This window comes from Eptesicus fuscus, chromosome 17, assembly GCF_027574615.1.
Source record: "Eptesicus fuscus isolate TK198812 chromosome 17, DD_ASM_mEF_20220401, whole genome shotgun sequence".
Lineage (NCBI taxonomy): Eukaryota > Metazoa > Chordata > Mammalia > Chiroptera > Vespertilionidae > Eptesicus > Eptesicus fuscus.
This window is the reverse complement of record NC_072489.1, coordinates 41,808,668-41,821,917: the sequence shown is the minus strand read 5'-3', so window position 1 is coordinate 41,821,917 and position 13,250 is coordinate 41,808,668. Positions and strand designations below refer to the sequence as shown.

The 13,250-nt window shown below is 46.9% G+C and overlaps 1 protein-coding gene across 2 annotated transcripts in view; it reads right to left on the bottom strand.

Annotated features, from left to right (window-relative positions):
* The window catches only part of CNNM1 (cyclin and CBS domain divalent metal cation transport mediator 1), a 51,577-nt gene extending 40,258 nt beyond the window's left edge, over positions 1-11,319 (bottom strand). For both annotated transcript variants that reach the window (XM_008144167.3, XM_008144166.3), the window contains exon 1: positions 9,756-11,319. In XM_008144167.3, coding sequence (XP_008142389.3) covers positions 9,756-11,319 — 1,564 coding nt within the window. The remainder of the gene's footprint in view (positions 1-9,755) is intronic.
* Between the last annotated feature and the right edge of the window lie 1,931 nt (positions 11,320-13,250).

Sequence of the window (13,250 nt, the reverse complement as noted above, 5' to 3'; positions counted from 1 at the left end):
ATCATTGCTATTTTTATTTGTCTTTTCTGGGCCTCAGTTTTCTCCACCTTAAAATGAAAGGATGGGACCAGATGTTCCCCAAGGTGCCTTTTCTGGCTCTATACTAGTAATTCTATCTATATATATAAAAGCCTAAGCGACCGCTATGACCAAATGACCAGAACGACCGGTCGCTATGATGCGCACTGACCACCTGGGGGCAGATATTCAACACAGGAGCTGCCCCCTGGTGGTCAGTGCACTCCCATAGCCAACCTCCCCTGGCCGGCCAACCTCCTGTGGTCCCTCTCCCTGGCCGGCAGGCCCCAATTGCCTGATTGGGGTTGGGCCCCGGGCTGGGATAGGGAACCAGGGGTGGGTGGAGGCAGACGTGGCCCCTTTCCCAGGGGGACGAGGGCCGGCGGCCAACCTCCCACGCCCCGTCCCTCCCCCCAGCTGGCAGGCCCCAATCAGTGCCCTCCCACCACAGTGGTAGCGCAGTGGTGAGGGAAGGAGGAAGGGGAGAGGTGGAGAACCGTGACAGCGGCATTGGCCGTTCCTTCCACGCCTGGCCTGGCGACCATCGCCTCTTCTCCCGACCCTGCCGAGGCCGGCTCCCTCCTGGGGTTGGCAGCCAACCTCCCGCAGTCCCCCCCCCCCCCCCATCCCTCCCCGTGGCTGGCAGGCTTGGATCAGCCTGGCCCTGATTGCCAGCCAGGCCTACGGACCCCACCCATGCACGAATTTCATGCACAGGGCCTCTAGTACTTTAATAAGTTGAAAAAGTCCTGGACTGCAAAAACAGTTTGGCTTTTTAGAGGATGCTTCTCTGTGATGATATATGATATGTCAGAATTTTAACAGTGCCAACAATTACAGCTTCTGTGTTTACAAAGGTCTGTGAAGTCCTAAACTTTTTTATTTTAATATTGAAGAATTCCACTGGAATCAGATGAGAAAAAGCTACCTTAACACATGCTTGTATTTTAAAAAATATGTACAATCAAATAAAGTCATTCTCTATCAAATCAGAAAGAGAAAGACAAAAATGTTACCTTACCAGTCATACAGCAACCACCTTGATTTGGAAAAACAAAAGTCCCTTTCTCTAGTTACTAGTTTAAAAATAAAGAGTGAGAGAGGCTGTCCTGTGTAGTAATTATCCTGCTCCAATTCATTGGAAATAGAGTAATCAAGCCATTTATCACAAAAAAAAAAATTTCTTAAGCCACTGAAAGGCAATTATAAAAAAGCCAACTGTGTTACCCAGAGCACCATGGTAACCAGCATCACTGGCGCATGAAAAAATAGTTGTTAGTCACTAGAAACTAAGCCGATTGGCAGTTTGGCTTGCTAAGCAACACTATAAAAATAGCAGTGTAACGACCCATTATCTGGAGGTCTGACTTTGCACGGCTTTGACTCTGGTCCCAGAAGGAACTATCCCAGGTTTGTATACCAACTCTGTACCCCAAACTCCTAGTCAAAGCCTAATTAATCCCTTAACCAACAAATATTTATTCAAGTGTATTGTATACCAGGCACACGATTCCCGACATGTGTATTTACTTGGTTTCTCAGTTAAATAGTTCTCAAATAGGCTCAGAAAGAGTGGTTTTGTGATGAGTGGGGCAAGGATTTGCTTGAGGCCGGCTCGAAGAGAAGCAGCAGCTGATAGCCAGCGGACAGAAAAAAAAAAAAAGTAGACAGAGAACTGCTTTATAATACTGCACAAAATGACTACCTTCTCCTGACCATGCTCCTGTGTCATCAAGAAAAGACTAAGTTACATTTAGGATCCTTTGTTCCGAAAGGCAGAAATGGGTATAAAACATTTTAGAAATATCACCACCAAAAATGGTGAAAAGATACACTTTCAGCGTTTGGAGGAAACAAATGATGTTTGACAAATCCCTCATTCTACCTAGTTCCCCATTTTACTGCAAGGAAAGCAGCGTATGACCATTGCTTTGCCAGCGCTCAAAGGTAGCCTTGGCTCCCTCTCTGCCTTTATTTTTCCAGCTCAAGCTCCTGCCTCAGCGGGAATGCCCCTTTCCGTTAGAACTGCTTACCAAAGTCCCTCTCTTTCCACCTCCCAGGACCTCCCAGGGAATTATTTCTCCCTTCTCCCACAGCTGGAGTCTGGATGCCCTTGCCTGTCCTCCAGGGTGCTTTGTATCATTTCCATCAGGGCCCTTCCTCCTTTCTTGCTCCTGGAGGGCAGGGCCTTCTCCATATTTGTATCCACATCCATCTCCCAGAGCCCTGGTAGCCTGGACTCAGTGAATCTTACTGCGTTCAAGTGCTCAGATAATGCTGGCCGTCACTAGAGGTCGAGGGAGGGTTGGTTGGAGAAGGTGGCGCTTTTCCTCATGAACGTTAAGTGGCCCAGGAACCTCACATGGCACCCAGACTGGCTCTTGCTCCTCAAGCCTTTGCAGGTCTGCTCCCTTCCCCTGGAGAGCTCTCTTCTGGCACACTCCTCACCATCCTGGAGGACTCAGCTCAAATAGCACTCGAGGAGTGAGGAGCGGGAGTCCATCCTTACCCACAGAACCAGGGACCTTATAATACGCTCTCATAGACCCCTATACTTTTTCTTCAAATCACTTGTCACTATTATTTATTGGCTATATACAAGAGCCAATAAATAATAGCTAATTATTTATTGGCTATTGTATATATCCCTGCTCAACTATAAGCACTAGGAGGGCAGGAGGCTTGACACAGAATGATGTCATATGAAAAAAGAAGGAAAGAAGGAAGGAAGGAAGGAAGGAAGGAAGGAAGGAAGGAAGGAAGGAAGGAAGGAAGGAAGGAAGGAAGAAATGAATTGAGAAAAATCTCAATCTGGAAAGGAACAGACAGCAGAAAATAAAAAGAGAACTGAGAGTTGTTACTGAAGGTCCAGGGGTCCCAAATGTGGGCCCAGAGGTAAACCAGTTTAAGAGAATTCGTATTAGGAGAATCCACAGACCGCCTCCTGTGAGACATCCAAATGCTTTAAGGGAGCTAGAAACATAACCACACGTATTTGGTTGTTAAAAAATGGAATTGAGGTGAGGTACTTTATTCTTCAAATAAAAGAGGACTCACAAAGGATGATAAAAAAGAGGAAATTGAATTGAACTGCAGCCTGTGGGATTTAGATTAGATAAAAAGAAAGTCTGACAATAAAGGCTATTATACCCTGGAAAAGATAACTAGATCTAAAAAAACGAGTGAATTAGATTTTCTCTCAGGTTTTTCAATGTTCCTTCCAGCTTAAATTCTATTGTTACCTAGTATTTCTTTTGTCAGGCTGAGAAAAAAAAATGATTGTGGAACAATATTATAATAATCATAATGAAAAATTTTAAAGAAATATATTATACCTTGTGTAATTATTTTTACTTTTTCTAATGTCCTTTCTTTCTTCTTCCCTGTACATGATGGACTAGACTTTGTTTACTGTTTGCTCTAATTATTGTTTAGAAGGTTAGCATCTCATTCTAAATATTACTAATTATTATTTAGCAACGTTTAACATTATTTTAAAGCATATTATGTCTAATTATACCAGTGAAATATAACTTTTAGTGAAAATAACTTTTGATTTTCTTTTATGAAAGACAAAAAATGCAGCACTAATGTTTTGGCAGCTTTTTAAAGAATTAAACAATGGGATGAATACTCTTCCTGATAAAATAGCTCACGTAAGAATTTGGAGTCATAAGCAAAACACTGACTTTTCAACCAGATTACTTTAGTGAAAATGTTACTGAATACTTACCGTCTGTTTGGATGTTTCTCTCTCTCTCTCTCCTTCCCTCCCTCCCTTCCTCTCTCTCTGTCACTCAAATCAGTACATAAAAATTTTAAAAATAAATAACATAAAATTTGACTTTGTCCTGCTGCATAGTCCCAGATGATGGGGATGGGATAATTAATTCATTTACTACAGCTCTGTAGATCCCTTCCATTATATTAAAGTTTAAGTCCTTCAATCATTCATTCAACAAACATTTATTGAAACTTACTATGTGTCATATCCATTGTTAGGGTGCTACAGCTATAAAGACTCTTTGCTCTCTAGCTGCTCATTATATGTGTTGGTAGCACAAATAATCAAATACGAACAACAGAGCCTATTGTTCGTTCAATACTAGCGATATGGGGTTTATAAGAGAAACTGCACAGAGGAGGAAGCCGGTGTGCTGAGTGTTACAGGAGGAACTTGAGTAGGGATCTGTCAGGCAATGCATATTCCTGACAAAGAGCACAGCATGAGTAAAGGGGTAAAGGGGCAAAGGCAAGAAATAGCACAGTATGGCCACAAGTTTAATGGTGCTGGAGCATATAGCTGAGGCAGGGAGTGGTGAGTGATGAGGCCAGAGGGATGAGCAGGGAGCAGGTGATAAGGGCACAGCTTGGACTTCATCCTGCAGGCAGTGGGGAGTGCAGAAGAGTTTAAAGCAGGGGATGACATCACCGGAGACTATTTTAGTGGCACTGGAGAGGATACATTTGAGGGAGACAAAAACTGGAAGAAGCAAAACCTCTTAGGAGGCATTTGCATAAATGACTAGTAGATTTGTGTTTATATTGAATAATCATAGCTAACATTTAGTATACGAACGTTACTAAATAAGCATTATAATGCGATATTGTCTTACTATTTCAAACAAGCCTATGAATAAACTAGAGGCCCAGTGCACAAAATTCGTGCACGGGGGTGGGGGGGAGGGTGGTGTCCCTCAGCCCGGCCTGCACCCTCTCGCAATCCGGGACTGCTGGCTCCTAACTGCTCGCCTGCCTGCTTGCCTGATCGCCCCTAACCACTCTGCCTGCCTGCATCATTGCCCCTAACCACTCGCCTGCCTGCCTCATTGCCCCTAACCACCTCTGCCTGCCTGCCTGATTGCCCCTAACCACTCGCCTGCCTGCCTGATTGCCCCTAACCACTCGCCTGCCTGCCTGATCACCTCTAACTGCTTGCCTGCCTGCCTGATCGCCCCTAACCACCTCTGCCTCAGCGCCCACTGCAGCGGCTTCGTCCGAAAGGTCATTTGACTGTCCTGTCTAATTAGCATATTGTGCTTTTATTATTATAGATACTATTATTATCCTAGTATACAACTAACAAAAGAGACAAACTGTTAAGAAACTTGTCCAAGGTTAGGATGCAACCTGGGCAGTTTGGCATCAAAGCTTATGCTCCTAACCACTGTCTCACTTATTTAATTTCTGTCTCTTGCATTAGAATGAAAACTCCATGCAGACAGGAACCATATTGCTGGTGTTTTCTACTGTGCCTACACAACAGGTATATGGTAACTATGTGCTGAATAAAATCAATGAATAACCCAAGTGACAGAAACAGTGGACTAAATTATGTATACATATAAGAAATAATTTGGGTGAAATATTGGCAAGCTTTTTGCAGACTTTGGTGATTGCTATGGACTAAATGTCCATAAATTCAGATGTTGCTCCTCCTCAGATTCACACCTTGAAGTCCTAAGACCCCAGTGTGGCCTCTAAGGAACTAAATAAGTCAAAGGGATCATAAGTGGGGAGCCCTAATCCAACAGTTAGGTGTCCTTATAAGAAGAGGAGGAGAAACCAGAGTATGTTTTCAGTTCTCTTTCTCTCTCTCTTTCTCTGTCTCTCCCCCTCTCTCTGTCTGAGCATGCACTCAGGAAAGGTCATGTGAGGACTAGTGAGAAGGTGGCCCTCTGTAAACAGGAAGAGGCTTTTATCAGAAAACAAATCAGCTTGAACCTTGATCTTGGACTTCTAGCCTACAGAACTGTGGAAAAATAAATTTCTGTTGTTTGAGCCACCCAGTGCATGATGATTTGTTATGGAAGCTGGAGCAGACAAGACAGTGATTAGTAGAATGAAGGTGGGTGGTGAAGGAGAGGTTTTTAAGCCTGGAAGACTAGAGGGAGAGTGGTGCCAGTAACTGGGGTAAAGAACCCAGCAAGAGGAAGAGGAAAGATTGGTTATGGTTAATGAAACAAACTACACTAATTTTTCTGAACTCAGGGTTTACCTCAAACACAGAAATACAGAAGTTAGCTATTTAAAACCACTTATTCAATAAATGTGTATTCATCCCCTAGCCATGGTGACTACTGTGCTTATCCTGAGAATACAAAGTAAATAAGATTCATTCTCTGCCTTCAAGGAACTCACAGTCCACTGGGGAGAAATATTGCTCCCTTTTGTAAAGCTAGCATGCTAACTGGAAAGACCATTTTTCCTTTCTCCATTTTCTAAAGACCTGGGGATCATCAGAACTATAGAGGTAAAATTCCATATGAATAAGAAGAACTGGATTTGAATATGGGCCTTGGAGTATAAAAGCTGAGTGATGATCATAGGCAGTTTTAGGGTTCTCAGTTATAACTGCAGAGTTGTTTAAGATCAGAGAAGAAAAGATAGGTAGAAATGTTTTGTCAAAGGCAATATGCATGTTAATAATAATAATTGTTATAAAAGCGACACTTCTCACCTGCAGAAACTAGAGGTGAATCAGCCATAGGCAACAAGTCAGAGGTAAAAGGACCAGCTTTGAACCCTGTGGCGGCAGGAGTTCGGGGATAGTGGGGGAGTCAGACTGAGGTAGTGGGACATAGAACAGGCTTTGGGGTCCTATAGACCTAGTTCAAATCACAGTCCAGTCAGTTATTAGCTATGGGAAATTGAACAAGTCATATAATTAATCCGAGCTTTAGTTTCTTCATCTGTAAAATGGAGTTAATAATACCTACCCTGGAGGGTTGTTCTGAGTACGTAAAGGGCTTGGCATGGTGCCTGGCAGAGTTGTCACTCAATTAATGGTAACTGTTGTTCCTATTAAAATATTATCATTTTCCTCGCCTATCTCCTAAGGGGTTTGTGTAGGTAGTGAAGTAACTTGAGATGTCAAGAAGTGAGGGAAATGGAAGGGCTTTTATGACTGACTTAAAAAGTTATTTTTAAAAGTGAAAAAAAAAAAAAAGAGTAGTCCAACTCGGCTTTCCTTTCCTAACCTATGGTGCAAACATAACTCTTGGCGAAATTAGCACTGTATTATATAGCTTGGAGCCACAGAACACCCACCTTGATAATTATTCCTTGTATTCAGTCTATCCTAAATAAATCTATCAATCACCCTTAATAAGGGTTCTCCAAAGGCAAGGCTTCTCAAACTTTAATGTACACATGAGCCAGTTGAGGGCTTGTTAAAATGCAGACTTTTATTCTGTGGATTTAGAGCGGGGCATGAAATTCTGACTTTCCAAAAGCTCCCAGGCAAGGCCCATGCTGCTGGTTCATGGACCACACTTTGAGGAAAGAGCAAGGCTCTGAAGGGACGTGGACATATCTTCCTTGGCGTGGTGTTCAGTGTAACGGCCTGCTTCTCTTTAGTGATCTACCTAATTTGCAAACTAACTGCTAGAACACTAACAAGCCCTTTTCAGACCAGATGTAGAAATTCTGCAACAGGACGCATTTCAGATCAATAGCGACTTTTTTGAGTAGCCTACTCTGTGCAAGGCACTGTGCAAGGTGCCAGGGATACACAGGTTAGTAAGACACAGTTCCTGCTTCTGAAGACTGCCCTCATTCTAACACTGCATGCCCTTGTAGACTAACTTTCTGAGGGCAGTCTTACTGTCTCCCCTATTGCTTAACACTATGTAGATACTCAATCAATACTAAATGAACGAGTCAATGAGTTCACAGGAGTTTCATTAAAAATGTCTTCTCAAAGCACATGACAATGGGACACTCTTAAACTGCACTCTATCCCTAAGTATCACATGTAAGAAGTAGCTAAGTTAAACTGAGGCTGATAGGCTGAGTACTAATACAATCTGCCTGGTATCCTTATAAAAAGAGATTAGAACACACAGAGACAGAGACTTCAGGGATAAGAACATAGTAAGAAGGTGGCCATCTGCAAGCCAAGCAGAGAGGCCTCAGAGGAAACCAAACCTTGATCTTAGATTACCAGCATCCAGAACTGTGAGAAAATAAATTTCTGTTGTTTGAGCCCCCCAATGTGCAGTATTTTGTTATGGCATCCTTAACAGATTTTCACAGCTTTTATGCCCAGATCCAGACTCCCTTTTGTAGGGCACACAAAATGGAAGAATAATTCTAAGAGTGGATGGATGAACCCGAGTGCAGTGGGAATGAGTTATGGAAAAACTGGGGGGAGACAGACAGAAGAAGGTGAGACAGTAACCTAACTTAGGCTAAAACAGCTGCTACACACACACACGCACACACACACACACACACACACACACACACACACACTTCCTCCCTTCTCATGATACCAACACAAAGTCTAGGGCTATTCTCTCACCAAATTATATACTGAAAACAGCTTTTTGACTTCTTTTCCCCTTGGTAGCAGAGGAAGACCCCAGGTACCTCTCTGTATGTAAAGAGCTAGAGAGTACCTTTGATGATAAGGCAATGAAACTGAATTTTTGCCAAACCAATTAAAACATACACAGTCAAATGAGATTCCTGCTAGTCACAGGGAAGCTACATTTGAAGCCTGATTCTAAAGTCAGGGAATTATTATTTTTATTTAGCTTAATTTGTAATAAACATGCCAACTCATATGTATAGATGAGTGCCTCCTTCAAAATAGTCATTCTAGTATCTAGAAGGTCCTACCTTTTTCTAACTATGCCACTGTTCTCAAGTCATTTCTAGAATTGCTTTCAGGGTCTGTGAGATAATCTTCTGAATGCTCTCAGTGGTGACTCTTGAAGGTGGATTTGATTTTGAAAAACAAGCAAGGGTCCTTCTGGGTCAACTCTCGCTAACTAGGTGAACCAGCAAAACTGTGGAATGCCAAGACCATTGACACCAAAGTACACAGGCTGCTGTTTCTTGGGGGAACTGTACTCACCCAAGACCAACTCCAGACATGTAGTGAACATGTTATAGGCATGACATCAAGGAGTGGGGCTGACTGCTCTGAAGTAAACACACAAGTTTTCTTTTCATGTCGTTATGCAAGTTTTCTAATGGTTCCCTTTACCGGAATATTTCCTCAGGTCCGGATCTATCCTACCTCATGGGACCACAGTTCCAAGAAGTACAAGGACCTCATTTGCCTTACTCAATTTTTAATTTCCAATGTGGGTACTTGATATGCGGAGTGAATAGCTGATGGAAAATTCAATGGGGGGGAAGAATGTATAAGGTGTTTGGGGTTTACTCTATGTGATTCAAAGGATAGAACGAGGACCCAGAGAGAAGCTTAGGAGAAATAAGTTTCTACTCCAATGTAAGACATTGTCAGCAGCGGAGCTGTCCAGCAGTGGATTGAGTTTGTAGATACTCAACTGACTGGAAATAGTGAGCTTCCAGCCCTGGGAGGAGTTTAAAACAAAGGCTACTTGCTCTGGGAACTTGTCAAGGTTCCTCCAGTAATGGGTGGGAAGCTATAAGCAATGACCTCCAAGGACTATTTCCAAAGTCCATCCTGCACAATACCTGACACGTGATAGGCCCTGAAAAAATACTGGGATGAAATGAATGAGAAATATGGGGCATCTTGTGAGCCAAGCCAAGGAGAAGAGACTTGGAGCTCAGTCATCTGCAAGGAAGGTAGGGAGCAGTGAAATGGAAAGGGCCAGTGCGTCATGAGGTGGGGGTCTATCTTGAGTTTTTGGTACCCCGGAAGAATTGCTTTGGGTGCCTGAAGCCTCACGTGTTTGTGAAAGGGTAGTACTTTAGAAGGTGGTAGGAGTTGGGAAAGGAGATAGACCACTGCTCACCCTTCTTAAACTCCTCCAGCACCGTGTCCAGCCGAGTATCATTGAAGACGCAGTGCAGGGGCCGGTTGTAGAAGCGGGTGACGGTGAGGAGTGGGGTGCAGTCATCGGGGTCCACGAAGGCCAAGTCCTTGACAAACAGAATGTCCACAATGTTGTGCCGCTGATCGCCCTCGTACACGGGGATGCGAGTGTAGCCACTGCGCAGGATCTCGGACACCGTGGAAAAGTCCAGCACGGCGTCGGAGCGCAGCATGAAGCAGTCTCCCAGAGGGGTCAGCACCTCCTCCACCACTTTGGTGCGCAGCTCCAGGGCGCCCTGAATGATGTTGAGCTCCTCTTTCACCAGGTCGTTGTAGGGGTCCGCGGCCCGCAGCGTCTCCAGCAGCTTTTCCCTCGTGTAGAAAGTGCTGATCTCCTGGCGCAGCGCCCAGTCCAGCAGGCGGCCCAGCGGGTAACACACGGGGAAAGCGGCCGCCATCAGGAGCCGGGTCAGGCACACGCTGTGCGAGGCGATGGCCAGCCCGTGCCGCGAGCACACGGAGTAGGGGCAGATCTCCGCACCCAGGAACACGGCGCCGGTGCACACCAGCGCCGGCAGCCACGGGAAGTGAATCCCCGCCTCGCCGTAGTCTTCCCCCGGACCCCCGACGCCCGGCGGCAGCGAGGTGTACAGCCAGCCGGCCAGGACCGCGTTGGCTCCGGCTTGGCCCAGGAGCAGCGTGCAGAGCAGATGGGTCCCCCGGCCACGCACCGCCTGCACGCGGCGCGCCTGCTCCTGCTCCGTGGCCGAGCCGCTGTTCCGCAGCACCCGCAACTCCACGGGGTCCAGCGAGAGCAGGCTCAGGCGCAAACCGCTGAACAGGGCGGACAGCGCGAGCAGCAGGAGCGCCCCGAGCGCCCGCAGCCACGCGGGGGTCAGCAGGCCCTCGCCCGGGCCGTACAGCCGCGGGCGGACGCGCAGCAGGAAGCCGCCGGCGGCGCCGTGGTGGTGCCAGGCGCGTCCGTCCCAGGCGCACAGCGAAAAGAGTTTCCCGCCACCGCCCGCGCCGCCCCTCTCTGCCTCACCCTTGCGCAGCTCTCGCACTCGCACCTGGACCAGAGCCGACCCGGCCACGCCTCCGGGGCGCAGGGGCCCCAGGACCTCCACATCCGACGCCCAGTCGCTCTGCTCGCGGCAGCGCTGCGGACCCGGCGGACGCGTGGGGACCGCGCTGGGCGCCAAGCCGCTCCCGCCCGGCGGCTCCTCGATAAACACGAGCCGTGGAGCCAAGTCGCCCGTGCCGTTCTCCCCCGAGGAAAGGGTGGGTACGGGCACCAGCGCCGCGGGGGCTGCGGGCCCGGGCTGGAAATAGACACGCAGGAGGAAGCTGGTGCCTTCTGCCGCGCGTAGGGTGCCCCCCTCCAGGGACACGCGGCCTCCAGCGGTGTCCTCGGGCCTGAGGCCCAGCAGCCAGGCGGCGGCGGCGGGGGGCCGAGGGGACAGGGAGAAGAAGAGCAGGAGCACAGCGCCCCGGCTGCAGCAGTCTCGGAGTCTGACACCCACTGCAGCTGCCGCTGCCGCCATCCTGCACCCGGCGCGGCTGCACGTGATACTGCAGAAAGAAGAGCGAGAGCTGGAGGGAGGAGGAGCCAGCGCCTGGAACCGGTCCCAGGCAGGTCACCACGTGCACGCTCCCTGCGCGCGTGGGCTGGAGGCGGTGGGGGTTTGGACCCTGTCAGGGCAGGATGTCCCAGCAGGAGGCTGGAAATGGCCACGCATCACTGCACGGTGCATAACCCTGATGCACTCTGGTATATCTGAACTGCAGCCTACAAAGCTTGGCTTGGAGCAGGGCCTCCTACTTCAGCAGTAGGCAGCACCTTAGCGAACGCCTACCCGGCAGTAATTCCCTGCTGGCCCCTCTCATTCCCCATTGGCCAGGGAAACTTGCCGTCATTTTGCTTCTCCTGCTGCTAGCATTCCCCCTTCTAGTAAAAATATATTCTGGAGGCAAGTCTTGAATCTGTAAAACTTTATGTTTGGTCTCAACTCCAGCTGATCATTAATGCTTAAAATTTTCTAAATTACTCACATTCAGTTCTTTCTTAAGACTGGAATGTCCATCAGTAAGAAACTGTTGAAATAAGTAATGATACTACTGTGTGATGGACTACTATGCAGCAGGAAAAAAGAATAACATGGATCCATGTGATTGTGATAAGGAAAAGTCTCTAAAGTAAGAGTTAGTAGAAAAATGGCAAGGTGAAGAACGATGTGTATAATATGCTACTGTTTGTGTTAAAAGTATTTGTGTATAAACTTATATGCACACATAAACATATATATTAGATTTAATATACAGAGGGTATAAAAGAAATTTGTAATAATGTTCACCTCTGGGGAGTGGGGAACAGGACTAGAGTTTGGAAGGTTGGTTGAGAGATACTTAAAGTGCGCGCGCGCACACACACACACACACACACACACACACAGCAAGTTGCAAAGATAAAGCAGAGATTCCAAGTACTCTTTACCTAGTTTCCCCCAAAGGTTATATCTTAACTATAGCATAACTAGAGGCACAGTGCACGAATTTGTGCACGGGTGGGGTCCAGCAGCCCGCCCCAATGGGGGCCCATAGGGCCGGGCTGGCGGGGGGGAGGGGCCCATGGGTGGTTGGCTGGCCAGCCCCACCCTCAGTCGGGGTGTTGGGGGCCTACTGGGCTCAGGGCCGGCCGGGGGTGGGGGTGGGGGCGCATTCGGGGCCAGATCAGGCTGGTTGGCTGCCACAGTGTGCGTCATAGCCACCAGTCATTCCAGTTGTTTTGGTCATTGCCCCGTTCGGTTGCTGGGCTTTTATACATATAGATACCAAAAGCAGGAAATTGATATAAGGTGTGTATAATTCTATGTCATTTTATCACACACATAGATTTATATAACCATCACTGCAATCAAAACACAGAACCATTATTCTATCACCACAAAGATCTGAGAGGAAGACTTTTTGCTGAATTCCTGTGTATTGTTTGAATGTACCATAGGCTTGTGACTTCATTTTTATGCATTTATTTTTAAGTTTTATGTAGTAAAATTCACTTTTTGGCTTATATTCTACACATTTTGACAAGCACATATTCATGTAACCATCATAATCAAGAATAGTGCCATAACCCCCCAATATTCCCTCTCACTGTCTCTTTGCAGTCAACTCTCCCTCATCCCATCTTCTGGCTACTGCTGAGTTGTTCTCCACTATAGTTTTCCTTTTCCAGAATGTCATAGCTACCTAATAAAAGAGTAACATGCTAACTGACTGTACCTTTGAGACACCCACCAGCCAGTCAGGGTTGGGTATGAAAATTAACCCAACAAAGATGGCGGGTTAATTTGTATACACAGGCACCGAGCGGCTGGGGTTGGGGATGGGGCAGGGCACAGGCGTTCCGCACCACCCCAGCCGCTCCGGGCCTCTGGGCAGTGGGGGAAGGCAGAAAGGTGCGGAAAGGCTGCTC